Source organism: Pyxicephalus adspersus, chromosome 2, assembly GCF_032062135.1.
Source record: "Pyxicephalus adspersus chromosome 2, UCB_Pads_2.0, whole genome shotgun sequence".
Lineage (NCBI taxonomy): Eukaryota > Metazoa > Chordata > Amphibia > Anura > Pyxicephalidae > Pyxicephalus > Pyxicephalus adspersus.
The window spans coordinates 104,256,532-104,278,741 of NC_092859.1; the positions used below are offsets into that span (position 1 = coordinate 104,256,532).

The 22,210-nt window shown below is 35.7% G+C and overlaps 2 protein-coding genes across 2 annotated transcripts in view; one reads left to right on the forward strand and one right to left on the reverse strand.

The window, feature by feature from the left end:
* The window catches only part of CCDC146 (coiled-coil domain containing 146), a 49,577-nt gene extending 45,830 nt beyond the window's left edge, over positions 1–3,747 (forward strand). Inside the window, exon 18 of the mRNA XM_072401726.1 lies at positions 912–3,747. Coding sequence (XP_072257827.1) covers positions 912–1,115 — 204 coding nt within the window. The 3' untranslated portion in view covers positions 1,116–3,747. The remainder of the gene's footprint in view (positions 1–911) is intronic.
* GSAP (gamma-secretase activating protein) overlaps positions 650–22,210 on the reverse strand; it is a 42,078-nt gene continuing 20,517 nt past the window's right edge. Inside the window, exons 14-31 of the mRNA XM_072399047.1 lie at positions 21,974–22,057; positions 21,097–21,227; positions 19,973–20,042; positions 18,676–18,758; positions 18,082–18,135; positions 17,785–17,913; positions 17,586–17,744; positions 16,731–16,789; positions 16,279–16,310; positions 13,355–13,413; positions 11,682–11,777; positions 11,165–11,235; positions 10,129–10,223; positions 9,103–9,222; positions 7,006–7,067; positions 5,999–6,103; positions 4,289–4,385; positions 650–2,876 (exon numbers count right to left, since the gene is read on the reverse strand). Of these exons, the coding sequence (XP_072255148.1) occupies positions 2,785–2,876; positions 4,289–4,385; positions 5,999–6,103; positions 7,006–7,067; positions 9,103–9,222; positions 10,129–10,223; positions 11,165–11,235; positions 11,682–11,777; positions 13,355–13,413; positions 16,279–16,310; positions 16,731–16,789; positions 17,586–17,744; positions 17,785–17,913; positions 18,082–18,135; positions 18,676–18,758; positions 19,973–20,042; positions 21,097–21,227; positions 21,974–22,057 (1,598 nt within the window). The 3' untranslated portion in view covers positions 650–2,784. The remainder of the gene's footprint in view (positions 2,877–4,288; positions 4,386–5,998; positions 6,104–7,005; positions 7,068–9,102; positions 9,223–10,128; positions 10,224–11,164; positions 11,236–11,681; positions 11,778–13,354; positions 13,414–16,278; positions 16,311–16,730; positions 16,790–17,585; positions 17,745–17,784; positions 17,914–18,081; positions 18,136–18,675; positions 18,759–19,972; positions 20,043–21,096; positions 21,228–21,973; positions 22,058–22,210) is intronic.

Sequence of the window (22,210 nt, forward strand, 5' to 3'; positions counted from 1 at the left end):
ACCTTCGTACGGGCATAACGACTAGGTGGTTAATAAAACTTAGTCCTTAGTCATGTGGCTAAAGCTGCCCATACACAGTTTACTTTCCCACTGTACAATGTCCTTTATATTATTTAAAACTCTAATGTACTGACCAAGTATAGGAGATGGGGGGATATTCAGTGCCATTTTTGGCATCATTTATGATTATTCCTGAGATTTTAGGTAATAACAATTGATTTGTCAAAAATATTATATAACGTAATAAGTAGAATAGGGCAAAATTTGTAAAAGGGATTTGTGCATTGAGAGTTTATGGTGAACACCACCATGTTATTTACTAGCCTGGGGTCCTGCCAATAGATGAAAATGTAAGGGCATAAAGACAAGCAGTTTGGTTTTAATGAAAAAGGTATAATGATATAATGAAAGGAGTGCATTTAAAAATAGAATATTGCAGAAAAGCTCCTGGAAATTTGGGTGGCATGAGCAGATTTTGAGTCTGCAAGCTGGATAAGGGAGGCAAGTAAAGGAACTGTAGGCCAAGACAGTGGGGTTTTTTTTTATCCTGAAAAAATAAACGTTTCAGGACTTGTCTTGATATAAATGGGTGTCAATGATGGTTTCGTACTGATAAACACAGACAAAATAAATAAATAATTTAGACACATTTTACATGATGCCTTTTATTTTTAACAAGCCTTTTTTACATGTATAAAAAATAGAAAACTAGTTTATAAACAATTTATTACAAAATTCAAGTGACAATTTCCAAAGTATTACACATATTTATTAGTTCTATAGAAAAAAAATAATCTTATAATTGTTAAGGGTCTACTTGTATAACTTAATACCCTAAAATGTCAGCATTTTAAAATTTCTATCAAAACATTATTATTCACATTGCTAATGGCTGTAAACATTTTTTGCAGATTCAACAAGAGGAAGAACAACATTTGTTGCAAAATGGAACCTACACTACAGCGGAGCAGCGTCCCAATGCATACATACCGGATGATGAAAATGTACTTCCCCTTCCACGACCTTATGGAGCTCTGGCGCCTTTCAAGCCCAGTGAACCAGGCTCAAACATCCGGCACATAAGAAAGCCAATGATAAAGCCAATAGAAATTTAAAGTTAGGCATAGTTTTGGACAGAGGAAAAATAGTTTGTGTTCTCCCCTGTGCATGCTTCATAGCATGGAAACCTATTTTAGGCACTGTAGTAAAAATGGGGGAAGCAGGCTGTTCTGTAAACCAAATCATGTATGAAACTTTTCATTTCAAATGTCCCAAGAAAGATAGCTCCACTACTGTTGTAGTGGGTCAATACATCAAACCTGCGTGTCTGTATTGTGTGGGCTAAGGACCCTATGGTTTCATACATTTGCCCCATTGTGCAGTCTAGAGTACACAATGGTGTGCACATAGTGTTCTAAAGAAAACTGTTTTTCTTGTCCACAGTAACCAAATTCTAACCAACATTATCAAGTGAAGGTTTAGGAAAAAATTGGTTTCTGTTGGTAACCAGAATACCTTTTCTTCTGAACACCTCCTGCCCAATATCTCATAGGTGACCTTGTGTTGAAAGAACACACAAATATCACATTAGTACTTTTTTTCAGTCCTGCTTCAATATTAATCTAGTAAAAAGTATAATACATATTGGATGCCAGAAGAAATGCATTGTATGCCATTTTCTTAACATATTCATTATATGTACCACTATTTTTCACAATTGTTTTTAAGTGTCACTAAAAGTGAGTCAATATTTTTTTTTTTTATTATTTTGTGTACATGCTTTTTATTCCCTCAATGAGCTAGGCCAGCTCTGCATAGCCTAAATACCTCTTCACACCTGCATAACACACAGCTGCAAAACATGTACATGGGTTAGCTAATGTTTTACATAGCCCTAGATTATCTCTGTGCAGTGGCCATTTCTTGATGCACCCGTGTGCTTTAAATGGTGCTATGAAGTACAATGGTCATTCACCTGATTGTTAACCAATGTAAAAATGAATGAATACAAGAATGGCAGGGTATCATCCGGCATATTGAAGATTGCTACCTCCCATGAAGTGACATATTTGAAGGGCAAAGCAGTTCAAAAAAATGTCACAAAGATCCATACAAAGGTCCAAAATACAAGCCTTACTAGACCTTTCTTTCCAGTGATTGTTTTCCATTCATCACTACACAGCTCAATTCCAATGGTCCTGAAATATCACCTTTGCCACTTTTCCTATACATGAGTAAGATCAAGACAGTAATATTGTATTCAACAACTCACATTACATGGCTGCTTTAAGATTCGACTTTGCAGAAATAATGTATTAAAAATTATTATTTTATAACCAAGAAACTGAATAATTTATAAGGGTTAATGACAAAAATGAGGAATTATTATAAAACTATTATCTAAAATAATGATGTGTTCATAGATCCTACAAAACTATCAAAACAGCATGTTGTAAAGAAGCTTATTTACAGTATGTAAACATTTTTAGAGCAGTCTTTTTACATTTGATACAAAGTTTCCTATAAGGAAAATTTCATGATACTGAATAAATCTAGTGTTTGCTAGCGTATAGACTACATCATAAAACTGAAGAAGCAACAGACATTTCTGATATCATTGGAAGCCTGACCGCATTAACTGTTTTGGCAGTCATCCAGGTTCATTTATCTGTGCCACATGCCAGTAGTAAGCCACATAATTTCAAACAGTCACAGGAAACAGGTCTGTGCTTCCTTATGAATGCAGACGAAGGAAGGTGTTATAAAAATTAGAGATTTACTGTGTTAATGAAGACCAAGAAGAGCTGATGTTCGTTTTAAGGCAATTTCTTCCAGAAATGTAGCATCAATATTATCTTCCTCAAAGGGGTTCAAGGCTGGAATAGCCAAAAAAATATCAATAAAAAGATAAAAGAAAAGAATGTTAAACATATCTTATATACATGCTGGAAAACATCCATTTAACACAACACTTGAATTCAGCGAAAACAAAATGAAGCTTAATAGATGTATGGCATGATCGCAAGAAACTAAAATCTGTTTTGATATATCCTGTGTATTGTATTTGTTGCATAAACAATTTCTGGGAATATGGCTCATCAATTTGGGCTAACATTACCAGCATGAGAAGTCTAGACAGATGAAGTTAGAATAACAGTGGAGTAAGATCAGTGAGAATGTGATGTTGTCACCTAAGTTGGCAAAGAGGGGAAGTAATGGAGGGAAGTCAGGAGTATTGAAGAGTGGATGTCTCAAGGCTTGAGATATTGGCTGTTCTGTCTGTATATGTAGATGAACCTACTCTGGTTCCTAGACATATCAGTGGGTAGAAGCCCCAACTTTTTTTTGTAGGAGCTTATACAAAAAGGGTTGCATTATAGGGAAGGTCATGACTATGTGGAAAATTCTCCCTAAACATCTCCAGCATCAGCCCAGGATTTTAAATATTAGGGTACGTAGAAAGGTAGGAAATCAGGATACATCCATTTATTTTAAATTGACTTTTCCTTTTCAATAAATTATCTTGGAAGGGTCAGATTTTTAGCCCACCAACCAAACAAGATTGTGCTTTTTTAGGTATTATTTATGTAAAATTGAGATCCAATGTAGACTATACTTTAAACGTTTTTCCATATTCTTATGTTAGCACCATTTCTTTCCATACTCCATACAACTGTGAAAGTATGTAATTTCCAGTGTACCCAATATTCAGGTTTCCAATAAATAACCTCATGCCTTAAGTACAAATTGTATTTGTATATTGAGTTTGTTATTACCAGAACTGCATGTTTGACTCCGGGTACTTGAATTGGAAGTCATTTATACCTCCTTAGGGAAAAAAAAAGTCTGTAGGGCAGGAGAAGGTTGGATTAGTAGCAACAGCCTAGCAAAATGTGAGCTGAAGATGGCTAAATAAAGATTTAAAGGGTAATTTATATCAGTCCGAAAGGGTTGGAGAGGGTTCTGGTTCTAGTCCAGAATTGGATCAATGTGAAAAAAGGAGTACATTTTTAAGGCACCATTACATGGTAAGTAAGGCAAAACCAGGAAAGAAAAAAGTGAGCAAGACAGGTAAGGTATTTGTCTCTGCAGACATGTTACAGTTTCAGATTTTTAGAGATTATTGGGGGTTTCTAAAGAAAAGTGCAGAAAAGGACGAAGGCATTCCAGAGCATTTTGATCTCTGTATTTATCAGGGAATTAAAGGGATCCTAATAGAAATATAGGAAGCCTGCAATTACTGACTTTTTTAAAAAGCTCAAGAGGTTCAAGATGCAAAGAAAATTACCTCGGTCTTCAACGTCAGAAAGCATCATGATCAAGTAATTTAATGGAAGAAAGTTGATGTAGAGCGGTGACCTTTCAGTCAGTGACTGCCGAGTGACCTGCAAAGAAACAAAATTGGGACCATTAAATTGTTCTTGAACAACAATAATACAGACTTCTACACACATGAAATGGTTTTAATTGTAGTAAACTTCAAGAAAATATACATTTTCAGTGTCTTCACTGTATATACATATCAGGTGCTTTGTATATGTAAACTCAATTCCCCTTTTTGTAATGTTACAAGAGAATTAAAGGATTTTACCAATATATTTACAGATTTTAAATGGAAGGTTCTCAGGGTAATCTATACTGGCTACCCTAACACAAATACAATTCACTAAAAAGAAATGTGTGAGTGTGTTTTACACAATAAACCTTTCCAGCCAGTTAAACCTGATTCCCTACAATTGTACTTCCCAGAATCAATAAACTAATTTTGATTGAACAATATAGATACAGAAAAGTATGTGCTTGCAATTTATCATATATTAGATGCATTTATGCCATACATTCCATGAAGTCCAGATTTGGACTAAAGCTTTACGGAGTCTCCTACGTGCCTTTTGGCAAATTCCAAATAAAATTCTATATAGGTTTTGTTAAGCTTTCTGTTAACCTATAATGACCTCCTTACCCAGTTCTAGTGTTTAATAAATAAAAACCAAACGGTCCTGAGAATGTTCAGTGTTTGGGTTATTCATTTCAACTTTGTTGCTTCATTACAAGTAGTTTCTGGACTTGATTTGATAGCCATTTGACTTTAAGATGTGTTAAGATATGTTCACCAATAAAAAAATGGGACCCTCTTGAAATATACTTATAGATATGAAACTAAGTGTGTCAACCTGTGTGCAATTTGTTTGGCCTCCGAATCTAGAAAAGTTCAAGCAAGTTAAAGAAAAGTCCTTTATGAATAGTGTTGGTCGAATATCTCACTATTCGATAGGGCGATATTGTTCGGGTGATCGAACGTCGAATTCGAACACCATTAAAGTCAATAGGGGGAAAAATTTGGGTTATTTTTCGGGACTGTGCAGAGCTGGGTAAATGAGGACATGTCTCCCCATTCATTCATCTCTAATGCTCTGTGATTGACTGGGGAAAGGGAAATCCTGATGCTTGGAACAATCATCAGAGTTTACTTTTCCTCAGCCAATCACAGAGCACTAGAGGTGATGAATGGGGAGACTTGTCCTCATTTACCCTCTAGTGCCTGGGGATCCTGCAGTGATCATCCTGTCATTGTGGGATAACCTGTAAAAAAATAAAAGTTAGTTACACAAATCACACATAATCAAATTACTTTTAAAGCCTCTTTTTTTAACACATTTTTTTTTTTTTCACACAAATCCTGTGGTTTTCGGGTTGGGTCTATCCGAATTTGAACAGCCATATTCGGGTCGAATATAACGTCAACCCGAATTCGGACACCAACACTATTTATGAATGTGGAATTAACTTACATATAACATTTTTTATTCAGAGACCTTGACAATGGGGAGGCAAAAGAAATATAAGCAGTGCTAGAGACTGGGGGCTTTTTTGCTGGCACAATAAAGATGTAGGAAAATAACACAAGGACAACCATATTTTCACACTTGCCACAAGTCTAGCTTCAGTTTCACAAAATAGTACAAAATAGGCACATGTTGTTACATTTACTGCTTACCTCTTTGTTATTAAGCCTGAAGAGCAATTTTCTCACATACTTCATAGCAATAAAGTTATTGCTGATGGCATGATCCCACAAACGATGAACTCTTTCAGAAATGTTCTGAAAATCAAATAAATAAAGGTAAGTTTGACCAGACAGAATGTTTTCCCATTGCATCCTGCACTGGAGAGTCCACGCAACACCTTTAGAATGAGATTTCCCTACAGGAAATGATGGCATAGGAAATCCTGGAGCCTTTTGTCCTTATTCACTTTTATTCTGGCATTTAATCTGTGGAAATAATAAAAAGCAATCTATCCGACCTTTTACGGAGATAACTGTACATAGTGTACTGCTTACAGCAAAACCTTCTATTCCTTAATTAATAATTACTTTATAAAAATGGGTGTTTAACTGCTATAAATTAGAAAAAAAAATCTCAGCTAGATATGTAGATCAAAAGCATTTAGATGTGTTCACTTTTAGATCATAACCCACAAAGCACACAGAAATCAGTGCAAGCCAAAATCTATTGTGCATCACTGCCTTCCCTACAAAATGCTGGCAAGACTATGTAACAATTCTCATTAGAATAACTATCCAATGGTAGACATATACATGCTGTGCTTCTCACATCTAGGCTGGTTATATTCATCTGCCCAAGGCAGAATATACTGCCATGGCAAAGTCGACATGCTTTTGTGTGTTGTAGTCTTGTAGCAGATGTAGTGTAGCAGGCAGTACTGAACACATTCTATCTTATCACTTAACAAAGCAGCATTCTTAAAGAAAGAAAGATGATGAATTATAGAATGTATATAGAACAGATGTTTATTGTATGGCTGGTGTTGCCCTTAAAGTCTCCCAGGCTTTAGACTGTTTCTTGGTGGAGGTTTATCAGACACAAAAGAAAGTAACAAGTAACTTTCCTACACTCAGAATGTTGATTTGCAGAGTTTCAGTCCAATTTTTTTCAAAAGGAGTACAGTGCTCTCACAGAGGTTTTTTATTGCTATATTTACCTCTGGAAGACGTATTATTATGCTATATTTGAGTTTCTCATTTTCTTCACGGTCATCCAGTTCTGAAAAAAAAGTTAAAATTTAACAGTTTTGATATCAGAGGCATAATTATTATTATTAAAGCATACATGCATTTTAATTCATGCAACTTCTTTGCAGGATATCCAGTTAAAGTGCACCTATACATTATACATTTCACATTATTCCTAACAAACAGAAAGACATCTTAAACAAGCTATCCAAACTTCTCTAGCCTGTTACAATGTGAAGTTATTCTCATATACGCTAAAGCCATTTAATAGTTGGTTTCTAACAGTGTAGAAAAGCCTACACTTACATTTACAATAAATAATTGGCTGGCAGTCTGACGATTCTTTTTTTTTTTTTTTTAATTAAAAAAAGCTGGGATTTTATTGAATGATTTAATGAAGTCCAATGCTTGCCTTCAGGGGTGAATGAGGGCTTGTTTTAAAGAGCTGCTCTTTCACAATGTGCAGGTACTTTAGATTTAACAGTATATATGCTTGCTCCTTTATATTTTAATTGTACTAAATGTAGATATTTATAGATTTGCCACAATGACTGGGCAGATTGCCTTTAAGAATGACTCTGCCTATCATCTCCTGAGATAAAATTTCCATACAAGCAGAGCAATGTTTTAATTTAAGGTGAACACACACCGGTTGCTGGGATAACGTCCCTCCTAGATTGTAAGCTCTTCTGTTTAACAATAATAGTAATAAAAGTAATAATATTAATAAAATACATCCAATATAAGCAATCAATATCTCTCAGATATTTCTGACAACAATTGTTACCCGCATCACAATGCACCTACCAGACCCAGTTTTTGCCAATCACAGACCCCCCCCCCCCACACACACACAAATATGCATTGATCAGGAGTCCACATTTTCTAACAGATCTACAGTAGATACACCATTTAAATCAAATCTAGCGTTGAACCTATTAGAAATATTGACCAATATACAGTATCATGGCCTGCTTTATTCAGAGGAAGCAGAAAGACCCAACCAATGTATGGACCTACACAGCATTAAGTGTATATTTGTAATGAATATTTATGTCTGTACTCACACCATATATAAATGCCAAACTATATTTTGAATATAATGAAGTCAGGTATTTCCATTAATAGGATCTCTTTTACATGTACATGAGGCCACCAAAGGGCTTTTTAATACATTTTAACAACAAGAAAATTAATTGTGCCAAGCCTCATACTTTGGCATGAATAAAGAAATAAAGTGTCACATTTACCTCTTCCTCGCTAAAGCGTCAGCATCTCTCTCCTGTGCATGCACGCAGTTCTGACCACATGGGTTTTTTCCAAGTTTTTTAGGGTCGCCCCTCCCACTGGCCAATCAGTCTCTTAATCGCCCCTGGCTATTTAGCTAGCTCAGACACTGCACTCTGTGTTTGTGCAACGTGTCTCCACTACTGCTGAGCCCCATAGCTTCACTGAGCATTTCCCATTCACCTGTCAGTTAACAGAGTGCTTCCCAGTCCAGCTCCTATGTTAACCCCTTGTCGCCCAGTCGGTTTCCCTTGTACTGTTTCAGTGTTCCCCTGTGTCTGCAGTGACCCCCATGTCACCCATGCCTCCTGCATATCCCTGTGTCTTCAGTGACCCCCCATGCAACCTGTGCCTCCTGGGTCTTTGATGACCCCAGAGTCACTGAAGTCTAATCTCTGGTTTTCTGGTACTTAACCCCTGGCTTTTTCCTGACTTTGCTTGTTTGCCTCAACCTGGACCTTCCTTGACTATTCTTTGCTTGCTGATTTGGTACAGCACATAGTCTGCAACCTGGCAACAGCCTGCAGTGCAACATCCCCACCTCTAGAGGCTCTGGAGAAAACCAGGCTGTTACGTATACTCTGCGCATTGGCCCTTCTTAGGACTCGCACCATTATTCAGAGACCCATAGTGCTCCTACTGGTTTCTTCCCTCCAACACAAGGTCTGTTCGTTGTTTACTGAATTTAAAGAGCTTCATAAACCAAGTATTAGCACTAACCTATTAAATTCAGAGATGTCACTGAACATCAATGCAGAATATACAAAAGGCCAGCTTACCTTTAAGAAGTTTCACAACGAATGCCTCAGTCAGTGGCAAAGCTCCAATGTCAATGTAATGCAAAAAATTACCAAGAGGCAGGCATCGCATAGCTAAAACCAAATGCAGTGTCTGGAAACCTATAACAAAATACAGGATGGGTTGTCATTACATTTCTTAATGCACAATAATTTGTAGTCACCTAATAAACCAGCATAATTATGTTCAAATTAGCGTCAAAGTAAGGTGCAATACAGTTTTTCAACAGCTTAAAGTAAACCTACTCTGAGTATATCATGAAAAAATACATAGATATTACTTTCAATGGAAAAAATAAAATCACACATCCAAACAGAGGCTTTTACCCTACACTCCAATAACTACTGAAGCTGCCTATCAAGTCAAGGAGGCAAGATGGGCAGACTACTTCAACTGCAGAAGTAAAGATGTGCATGTGTAGGTTATATCTTTGAATCCAATCACTGTTTTCACTGAAGGTGTTCTGCTTATTGAAATCATCTTTCTATCTAAATATTTACACCCTAGGTTTTTTTCCCTGGCTTTGGCAAAGCAACCCGCATGTGCAAGCAAAGGAGTTACATTGCCCCGGCCCAGTTATTCAATGCATACAGAGACTGCAAACTAGGAAGCAGGGGAAGATGGCAGATCACAACCGTTGATCCGCTGACAAAGCAACACTGCTGTAATGTGCAAATAAGCTGAACACATTTAAACATTATGCCTATAGATCCCGGGGTTCCACATTTTAGAACTTCAGTTCTGTGTGTGTCAAGACAAAATATTTTATTCTGGTTTTGGATAATCGGAAAGGATTAGAATTTGTGTTTCTCACTTTTTCTGTTTTTAATAACACTTTCACTTAACACGGAGTGAGGGAAAACAGGGACATAGAGAAATAAATGTCTGACAGGTTGTTGTAAGAAATGTGTGCTTGCTTATTCCACTGCTTACCAGTGTCTACATTAGCAAACTAAGTAATGGTCTTCTGACATAAGTAGGTAGCTAGATCAATCTGTTGTACTCACCAGGAGGAAGTGGCATAGACATTAGGGTAGCGGCTTCTGAAATTCTGCACATGATGTTAAATGCGAAATACTCAGATGGGTTTCCACTAGTATCACTGCAAAAAATAAAACGCATACTTATGATTTGGACATTTAGATTTGCATTTTTAAATTTATTTTAGTTACCTGCCAGGTAACTAAAATATGACCTTCATAGGTGAGCATTAAAACTACTCACAAATAAAGAAGACGCTGGCCTAGAACAAGCAGGAATGTCTGCAAAATTTCAGAGATCTAAGAACCCAAAGATTACTGCTTAGAATCCTGCAAAATCCAGCCACCACGTCAACGGACAGTAGGATTTTATAGTCTGCTTAAAGTAATATACCTGGGACAATACATTTACTTTATGCTTTTAGTATAAACAGTAAGTATACAATTAAACGTGGATAACGGTTGACTATTGTAAGTCAACCAATTATCTGAATGCACTTTGTATTGGGGTGGGGGTAAAATAAACATCTTTTAAAAGGGAAACGGGGGTCAACGCCACACCATGACAGTCTCTTGTTGCTCAACCTGGAATGCCAGTTTATTATATCAGTCGTGTTAAACAGCATTTTCAATGGGCTATGGAATATGGGAGCAAAGATTTGAAACGTGATAGTTATAGTATAATGTACTTAGGACTTTAGGGTAGGAAATTTTGTAACTGGAAAAGTGAATACAAACCTTTTTTCCCCCCAAAATGTTGAGGTGTTTACAGTACGTTCACCTATGCCCAGTATACCATGTGTATGTGGTCACATTCTGTGTTAGGCTATAGCCATTTTATTCCTAATCCCAGAAGGTTCTATATTTGTAAAGGACAGACAAAACCCATACAGGTCCCCTTTACATCATCTTTCAACAGTTTATATCTCTAGGTCTGTTACAGAACACTTTAAATCATTATAATCTATAAAAAGCTTCTGGGTGCACTGCACAGCATAAGGATAATGTTAAAGACAGGATTACATGCAAAATACTAAGAAAATATTATATACTCCACACTCACAATCTTAGAACTCCAGAATCTTGCATGTGCTTCCTCCACACAACCTCCAGTATAAGACAGACGAGGTCAAGCTGCAAGGAAAAGAAAACACTAATGCAGGAACCTGAAGTATTTCAAATTAACCTTTTATTAATAAAAAAAAATCATTGCCAGGTTTAAGTCTATAATCTCAAATGTGAACTAAACATATTGCTGCCGTCAGAATTTCCTTAGGATGTAAAGAATGTACCTCTGCTGCTTAACATATATTCCTTCATTTATATATAAATCATCTAGTTTGTTGGAAACCTCAAATAACTGCTACATTTAGTAAATTTCCCAATTTTACAATTGTGTGAGTTTTATAGCTGAACAAAAGGAAAAAAGGGTAAGGATGTTGAAAGAAATTATCAACACCCTCCTCGCCCCCATCGCCATCCCAAAAAATAAAAAAATTCCATACATCCAACACTAAAATTAGGATTACAAATTTTTTTCCAAAGTTCACAGATCTGACGCTAAGCCCGCAAGTATTTACCTGTTTGGAGAAATAGTCCAAAACAATCTTTTCAATTTTGTTTTTTCCAACATGATGAAGATGCTGTGATAAATGGTCTTTTAGTTTGACCATCATCTGTTAAAAAATTAAAAATAAGGAACTTTTTAATAATAAGGAACAATAATATTTTATCCATTTATCCATTTTATCCATTATCCACCAAACGTTTCATTTAGGGATAGTGCCATCTGCTGTGCACTGCAGAGAATGCACTAAGTAAATTTTTTCAAGGAAAACCAATGACATCTAGTGGGCACTGCATAAAAATACACATTAAAATCTTAACAGGCAATAGACTAATATACAATAAAGTGAAAATACCAGTCATATGCAATACAACACAAAATGAAAACATGATTTAAATTTAATAAATACATCCAATTTTTTTGTGCATATAAATATATATATATATATATATATATATATATATATATATATATTTGGATGTATGTGTGTGTATGTTCCAACTTCACTTGAAAACGCATGGAGACATTTCAACCAAACTTGCTATACATATGACTGAGACCCATGTAAGTGCACCAGTCATCTTTGTACAGCGCTGTGCTATATGTCAGAGCTATATTTGGATGTGTGTATGTCATAAGTAGGAAATGCATGGAGACATTTCATCCAAACTTGCTATGTTCCACTATCACTCGGCAAGGCATCGAGACATTTAAACCAAACATGCTAGAAATATCACACTGCTGTGGTATATGTCAGAGGTATATAAAAACGTATAATAATAGTGTGTGACTGTGGGGGACATTAGAAAGTCAGCTCCTCTGTACAGAAACTGATGGGGCAAGCTCAGTGTTCAGTGTTTTATTGTGCAATACTATGGTACATGTCAGAGTGTATATATATATATATATATATATATATATACACTCTGACATGTACCATAGTATTGCACAATAAAACACTATATAAATATATATGTGTGTGTGTGTGTGTGTGTGTGTGTATATATATTTACGTGTGTATGTCCTCACTAGGAAATACATCGAGACATTTAAACCAAACATGCTAGACATTGCTTACATACTTTTATTTTGACTCTTTTACAAATTTCTGTCCTGTAATAATGCCTTTGAGAAAACAAATCAAGGCAGATGGCCGAGTGCAATCAAAGGCAAAAAAAAAAAAAAAAAATGAAACACCGTAGACAAGAAAATTCAGAGGACAGGAATAGAAGACTTTCCACGCTGTGGGAGAGAGGTGCTACATATAGAGCTTCAGAAACAGCACAACAGCATGAGACCTGAGTACACGAAATGAGAGAAAGAGCCAGCCAATCACAGACTGGACAACATTTTAGCTTAGCATTGGAAGGATTCCACCATGATCCTTATAATGACTACTCGCAGAAGGCTAGTGTTACCATCAGAAAAATGGAAATGGTTTGTAGTTACTGCCAAGCCAAGAAGTTTAAATCTGGGTCTCCTTGTATTTGCTGCAAAAAAGTCAAACTCTGCCAACTGGAAACACCACCACAAAAACTCAAAAATTCTACAACTATATTTTATTAAAAATGAACTAATAGAAACTGACCAGAGGTGCACCTTCATATCAGGAACAAAATTTCAGATTGTTTAAAAGTTACAGAGAAAATGTACGTAAAGTGGCAATTTGTATCATGATGTACATACCAATCCCATTAAATCCTTTTGGAGGTAATCTTCTTCTTGGACTAATGGTACTACTCTTTCTGTAAGAAAATATAGCATTAACAATTATAAGTGGAGAAATTAAAGTAATTTGCAATAACTGTTTTTTACAGACTAAGAAGCTAAGGAAGGATCTGGATGTCATTCAACAAATCATATCACCATTGTCTACAGGTGTTATAGGTATAGGATTATTTTTAACCATTTACCCTTGAAATGTCTTCTGTTTTTTAACTAGTCTGTAGTGGCAGAAATTACAGTTATTCATCAAACTGAATTGTGCATTATGTGCCTGCTCAACAAAAAAAAAAAAAAATCACCTCCTCTTAGTTTGCTTTTTTAGTAGTAGTCTTCTAGCATGGTCTAGTCTGGTGTTCATTTGACCACACTGATAATACTGACCGTTAAAAAGATTTCTGACTTTTTTTTTTGTAGATTTTTTTTTTTTTTTTTATGGAGATTAAACAATTTTCAGGTAAAAGATGGTAAGTACATTACAAAACAGAACAGTGGCAAAAAGATAACAGAATTAAACAGAGAATTCTATAGTGTACCTCAATTTTTCAAAATTGCCAATATTATGCATTGTATGTCCACAAAAACAGTACAATACAGATAAACAGTAGTTATAATAACAGTACTTGTTGTCCAAATACCATTAGCCATGAGTAACATGAGCCATATATAAATATAAGTGGGTAAGGGAGGTGATATACAGTTAGGGCCATAAATATTGGCCTATTGGCCACATTACCACAACTAATTGTTTTTACACAATCACTTCATTTCAGGGGCTCAAAAGTAATTGGACAATTGTCTGAAAGGCTATTTCATGGGCTGGTGTGGGCAATTCCTTTGTTATGTCATTATCAATTATGCAGATAAAAGGCCTGGAGTTGATTTGGGGGGGGTGCTTGTATGTGGAAGATTTTGCTGCAAACAGACAACATGCGGTCAAAGGAGCTCTCCATGCAGGTGAAAAAAGCCATCCTTAAGCTGCAAAAACAGAAAAAACAAATCTAAGAAATTTCTACAATTATAGGAGTGGCAAAATCTACAGTTTGGTACATCATGAGAAAGAAACAAAGCACTGGTGAACTCAGCAACGCCAAAAGACCTGGACGTCTACGGAAGACAACAGTGGTGGATGATCGCAGAATAATTTCCATGATGAAGAGCAACCCTTCACAACAACCAACCAAGTGAACAACACTCTCCAGGAAGTAGGGGTATCGATATCCAAGTCTACCATAAAGAGAAGACTGCATGAAAGTAAATACAGAGGGTGCACTGCAAGGTGCAAGACACTCATAAGCCTCATGAATAGAAAGGCTAGATTGGACTTTGCTCAAAAACATCTAAAAAAGCCAGCACAGTTCTGGAAAAACATTCTTTGGATAGATGAAACAAAGATCAACCTTTACCAGAATGATGGCAGGAAAAAAGTACGGAGAAGGTGTGGAATAGCTCATCATCCAAAGCATACCACATCATCTGTAAAACATGGCGGAGGCAGTGTGATGGCTTGGGCGTGCATGGCTGCCAGTGGCACTGGGACACTAGTGTTTATCCATGATGTGACACAGGACAGAAGCAGCCAAATGAATTCTGAGGTGTTCAGAGACATACTGTCTGCTTAAATCCAGCTAAATACAGTCACATTGATTGGGAGGCGTTTCATATTACAGATGGACAATGACCCAAAACATACAGCCAAAGCAACCCAGGAGTTTATTAAAGCAAAGAATTAGAATATTCTTGAATGGCCAAGTCTGTCCCCTGATCTGAACCCAATTGAGCATGCATTTCACTTGTTGAAAACTAAACTTCGGACAGAAAGGCCCACAAACAAACAGCAACTGAAAGCCGCTGCAGTAAAGGCCTGGCAGAGCAGAGGAAACCCAGCATCTGGTGATGTCTATGAGTTCAGGACTACAGGCTGTCATTGCCAGCAAAGGGTTTTCAACCAAGTATTAGAAATTAACATTTTCAGCTTTTAAATTTGTCCAAATACTTTTGAGGCTTCAGTTCCTCACATTTTTATGTAATCTTCTTGATCAACCCACTGAATTAAAGCTGAAAGTCTGCAGTTCAACTGCATCTCAGTTGTTTCATTTAAAATTAATTGTGGTAATGTACAGAACTAAAATCAGAAAAAAAAAAAAAATTGTCTGTCCAAATATTTTATGGACCTAACTGTATATCTTTTAAAAGGAGAATAACAAGTTGCCCACTAGATGAGATGAAAGACAAGCTCATCAACATTTGTAAATAGCAAAATTTACAATGATAACTCTTAAAGATTGATGTACACTTTATACGCTTTTACAATTGCTCATTTTACATCATTTCAAATCTAAAAACCCAAATGTTATTTTAGAGGATTTTGAGAAGTTGGTGTTATTAAATACAGCCAATTTTAAACAATCAAAGTTATTGAAGGTAAATAAAATCTCTGATATTGACATTTATAAAACAGAGTAATAGGAGCCAGGCATAAATTCATATTTAATCAATACAATGTTCTTTTTAATTCAGATGATGGTCTGACCTTTGTGCTGAACACTGAAAAACTCACAAATACAGAACTCTGACATGCAATGTGGTCTGAATTAAAGGGATTTTGGAAGCCCTTAACATAAACATGGCTGCATTTTAGGACTAGGAATATGGGTTTGGTAACAAGTACATAATTCCCCTGTATCTTGCATGGGTTTCTACTATTTGATCTTGTTTCCTGCTATACTTGACTGTCACACAAAGCTCTTCTGTTGTGTAAAAGTTTATAGGGACATTAGATTGTAATCTCCTACATGGATAGGGCTTATATGAATGGTTCTATAGGCAGATAAACAGCTGTTACAGAAAATTTAACAATAGTGCACAAAGCATATTTCACAGTATACCAGATTTGCTTGTATTCATGTTTAAAAGAACCCTGAAATAAAAAAAATAAACATTTGTATTAGGAATACATTGGTAGGACATAAATACAATCACAATATATTCTATAGTTAACAGTCAAACAAAATAGTAAGCTTATTTTTACCGTTTACATTTAGAAAATAATTCTATTTATTGAAATATAAAATATATATATATATATATATATATATATATATATATATATATATAAAATATATAATTCCTGTCTGCTATAAGAACATCTTATACATGTAATAAATACCATACACAAACACTGTACTAGCATGCTAATATGTTCATTTCCAGCAGCTACTATCAGTCTGATTAAATGCATAACTCAAAGCCAAAGACGATATATGAATACTTCATTATCAACAAACAGCTGCAGTTACATAGCTTTATACACCTGATAGAAAGCTAGACCCCAACTTACTTCTTGGCATTTTCAAGTATATTTCGCTGATACACCGAATTTCTCTTCTCACCAGTATCCTGCATTAGTTCAATACAAAAAAACATGTTATAAAGCAGCACTGGAATTTTAAAATATGTACTGTAAAATGGACAGCCATAAAAACACCAGAGCTTGCAGTTAACTCGATATGGCATTATTACTGGTTATATGTAAACCCTATTTTTCAATATGTCTAACATCATGTTCTTACTGTATACAGTGTTCTCGGGCAATGCATTTTTTGTGACTGCTGTAAAGTTTCTTACTTAAAGATCCTGTCAGTAACATGACTTGTTGCAGGTGGGTATCGCCAACACACTGCCTTACAATTAGCAAAGCCGGGATACCGGCCTTAAAGGAGCCCATTTGACAGGTTGCAGAGACTACCTGCAAGGCAGTAGCTTACTGCTATCATCTTCCTTTGAGCTCATTTAATAAAACTGTGCATAGAACACAAACATGTAATGATCCCTGGCAAGAAATTGTAGATTACAGTATCTTTCTTAATTGTTCCCACTATGAACGGATTAACAGATTATTTCAGATTAGCTGCCAAAGATATTGCTTATTATAGATCCTAGTACAGTGTAGCATCCATCAGATGAATACCAGGCTACATGGGCATGTAGCCATTAGAAGACAAGTTACAGCCAGGTCAAGATGGGGGTTAAGAATCATCATAGAATCATCAAGAATCATAGCATTCTCTTCCAAAATCCCCAAGAGTTGGTCTAAACTGTCTAAATATAGATTTCCAAATCAGGAATACAGCAAACACTTAAATAATGAAAATTATGGTATGTACTACAATTCTACATGCACAGATTTGCCAACCTTCTGAGGATACTGCTGAAACTGGTGTCCACGGTGTTCCAGAGACTGGTCTGTATGCATCAAATAAAAGAACCTGCAAGCAGTGGTAGTGTACGTAGCACTGTAACAGATATTCAGTTCTGAGTTCTGTGAAACCTTTAGTAGCGTAAAAAAAAAAAAAAAGAATTTGCATAGTAATACATTTTATAGTAATATTTACCAGCTGTGAAATGAGTTTGCACCAGTCTCTTCTTTGCATGTTGCTGCTGTAGAGAAAACGCTGCTGACTCTGTTTCATAAATTCCAGCTCCAAATGAAACTTCTCCCAAAAGCCTTTACATTTTATAATCTGTCAAAGAACCATACATGTGATGCAGAGAACAATCTAATATAACTAATCTAACTAATATCATGCAAAATCATTGTGGTTTGATTTAATATACACATTTCAAAACAAACATATCTGCCATTCTTTATTAAAGTGTTTTTTTAATTTTATTTCCATTAAGAGACTTGCCTTCATAACTGGCATATCTATCATGTCTGTTGTACATGAAACCCCACGTATGTCCTATAAAAACAGAACGGACATGCATTAGCAATTTTCACATTATAACAATTTGGAATCCTTACTAATTAATAAAATATTGGAGACTTGGTCATCTTCAAATTCTAAAGGGTTACCATTCGGCTTGCTCCAGCCTCTGAGCAAAATAACCTATTCCAACCCACCTCCAAAAAAATTGGGGGTTTTACCTTTATCTCAAGCATAACAATAAAATTGCTGACATATAACCAATGACCTCAGCAATACAACAGGAAAAAAAAGTTACACTGGCAGAAGAATACAACATTATAGCAATATAACCTTTTAAAGTACAGTTATGTTGAAAATATATCTACAATAACAAGTAAACTGGAACACTAGTCCAAAGGCTTTATATATTAGACTTGGTAATAATCAATGGTTAAATGGCTGTCAGGTTTTGGAATTTTGGTTGAAGTTACATTTTAGTGATGGAATATTATGTAAAGTAGGGAGATGAAAGTTTGCATTGCAATTAACAGAGATGCATTTCATGTTAATACAGCAAGTTATGAAAGTATTCACCATGTTCCATAAAGGCACTGACGTGTATGCCAAAAGTTTATCCAAGTACATTGTCTCTGAACTTAATTTCCTGTGTAAATAAGCTAAGAAGGGAAAAAAATAAACCTTATTAAAAATCATTAACACTCTTCAAATGTTACTATATATAAAAAACTAAAAAACAATAAAGCCACATTTACATAAACTATGCAGACCTACACACACACCAAGACACTGAAACAAACCAATTATAAACTATTCTTGCCTGCCTTTCCAGAGAATAATATTAGTATTTAGTATTCACTAAAGAGATATCTATTTAGATGAACACAGCAAAAAAAAAACTAGATTTTCCATGTCAGTGTTCTCCCCAGCCCCTTCTAGCCGGGAGCTTTTCAGTAACCACATGGCTGATTTTGGGTGGTTACTGAAAAGTTAGGTCACAATACAGGAGCCACCACCCACCTACAGCTTCTTCCTACTCAGTTTAAAAAAGATTTCTGGGGGGAATACTGCATATTTTAAGATCCTTTATATGAGTGGTCCCCAACCTTTTGCAGGTCGTGGACCACTAAATGCACGGACTCTGGACCGCACATGCACAGGGAACCACGTCACTCCCCAGAGTGATGTTATGATCCCAGAAAATCGCCCACTCTCAATCGCAGGTCTGAGTCTGCGAGGTCTTTGGGAGATGTTTCCGCGGCTCTGGTTGGTGCAATCCTCCTAAGCAGGGTCCTTCTAATGACTACGCTGGAGGATGCACCGGCCAGAGTCACAGCCCACTAGTGGGGGGGACCTCTGCTTTATATCATGTTATTGTTGTAGTTTTTGCCTAAAATAATTTTTAATAGAACTTTTACTTACACACTCCCAATTGTGTTATAGAGTTACCACACCTTCTGTGGTTTAGTGCAACAGCTCTGACTATTGTCAACAGCTGTTGAGAAGAACTTTTGGTAAACCTTTTTAAAACTATGTGGCTAACTTGTGAGAAGAAGCAGTAAAAGCACAACCACTGTTTAGCACTTCAACATAGGGAGCAAAACCTGCATGTATAATAAACAAATGTGCCTGCCTGGTGTATATATATATATCAACAAATTATATACAAAGACAGATTTTTTTACTTGTAAAACATACTAATAAGTGGAAGACAATCTCTTTTTGTTATTAGATAGATCTTTATAAAAAACATATAAAAAATACATACACAGCACACCAACATTCCAAAGTTCTTTCTTCTCTAAAGCATACTATACAATTCAAAAAGGAAGGTAACAATTATGTTGAGACAACCCAAGCACGAAAAGCATACCAATGATGAACTCTTGTATGGGGTCAAATGTTTGACATGTTGACAAGTTTTCACAGATCCACTCAATGATCTAAAGAAAAAAAAAAATAATTTAATATAACAACCTATATAAACACTGGGTTAAAGTGTAAATTTTAGGAGAATATAAAGCTGCCGAGAGGTGCCCCAAGATACATTAACATTCTTGAAGCTTTCAGTATTCTTGGTATCCTGGACAGTGTTAGAGTTTAGCACAAAGTCCTAATCCCATATATTTTTGCTGGGCCATCACTATGACAGTTTGCCTTACTGGCAAATAGGAGTGCATGAATAATTGGGAAAGGTCAGGTATGCTTCAATAATATGAGGAGGTACTGAAAGCTTTACTTCAGAGAAACAATTTGGTCACAGCAAATAAGCTGAAAGCTGCTACAGGTATAAGGTACACCTCATGGTGTTGCATGCCATACCTGTCTCTAACTACACAAACCTAAAATAATTTGGTGAGCAGTATTTCAAATGAAGTCAAGCGGTTAAGAAAAACACACAACTAAATCACACAACTAATCTAAAAAACTAAGGCTAGCTGTAGACCAACAGATATCTTCCCACCCTTCATTCTTGTGCTGGCATCTGTTAAGGTTATTTATTTATAGCTCAAGTTTCTCAAAAAGGAAATTACAGTGCATCACGGGGGTTCAGGAATGTTGGATACACTATGATATCAGCAGGAAATACTACAAAAGCATAAAAGCAGGGTTTATATCACCCAGCTTCACTAATGAAAGTCTATCCTCTCCAGCCTTGGAGAGCTTTATTAAATCAGGCCCAGTAACTCCAAAAGTAATTAAACTACATATTTAGAACGACAGACACACATGTTGCATTTTCAGAATATGGATGCAACAATATCATCCATACTTTCAAGGTAATTATTTCCTTTAAAGGGAATAATTGTATCTACAAACACAAAAGCTAGTAAAATAATGCTTGTCCATGATAAGTGCCGCAACATGATGTGATTATATTAATTTTATGGGTTTAATGAAACTAACAAGTGATTTTTTTTTTTTTAGGAAAAGCACCCATGGACTTTTTTATGTTAGGCTCCGAGAAAGCGTTTCCCTGCTTTAATTGTGTCTTTACTCTGCTAAAAAAATATAACAGAAAGATCTGTACTTACCTGATAAAAACAAGTGATAACACATCATGTCTGGATATTTTGTGTTTATCAAGTGGAAAAAATGATCCGGCAAATAAACAGCAACATAACTATCTGTGGAAAAAAATGTTCAAATTAAAAATAAACTAAATTAACCCCCCTAGGGTTCTAATTCTCTCCATATTTCCATGCAAAAATGGTTACTTTTTTTGCATGGAAATTCATTTTACATTATAGGCCTATAATTCTTAAGCATAACTCAGCAATGTCCAATATTTAATACATTTAGAAAACTACAAATGAAGATGTACTGTATTACAGGAGGAAACATACAGGTGCCTTAGCAGTATTTTGAAACCTATACGTGTTGTCCTAAATTCCTCCAGAAATTTAGAAATGTATATCCAGAATGTGTATGCTGCTTACCCTGACTGCTAACCTGAAGAAAATCAAATTCTTCCTCTTCCACCATGGTTACCTCCAGTGCAGTGCACAAGGAATGTCAGTAAGGGGTAAAGATCAGCTGCAGCAAGACCACAGGCAATACTTAGTGGCTAATACTTTTCCCTCTACTTGCCTCTTTTGGGACTGGCACACCTTTTAGGGTTCACTTCTTTAAAAGCCAACAAAAATGTGTAGGAGGTTACAAGGCACTTACTGAAGGTAAGAAATTATGCATAGGTAAATGCAAGCATACTTGCCGCCCTGTATTTCTATACTCACACACACACACTACAATGCAACAAAAGTGTGGTTTTAATATTACAACAGAAAAGTTGTTCAATCAAAACATGCAAAAGCATGATAACTATTATATGTAGTGGTTACAAATGGATACTAAATTAAATTTGTTTTCTTACCTAGATTTATAAAAGATAATCTCTTGAGTTTATAGTCGCTAATGTTTCGCATAGTAGTTGCAATTTTAAAAGTTTTGCTACATCCTAGAAAGAAAAAAAAAAGGATATAACTAATAATGCATGCAAAAACATGAAAACTATAGGCTTGATTTCTAAAACAGAGAATCCTAAATTCCCCGGTGGGAGTCAATTACTGCCACTGAAGCACAAGGGCCTGGAAGATTCCCACCAGGAAAC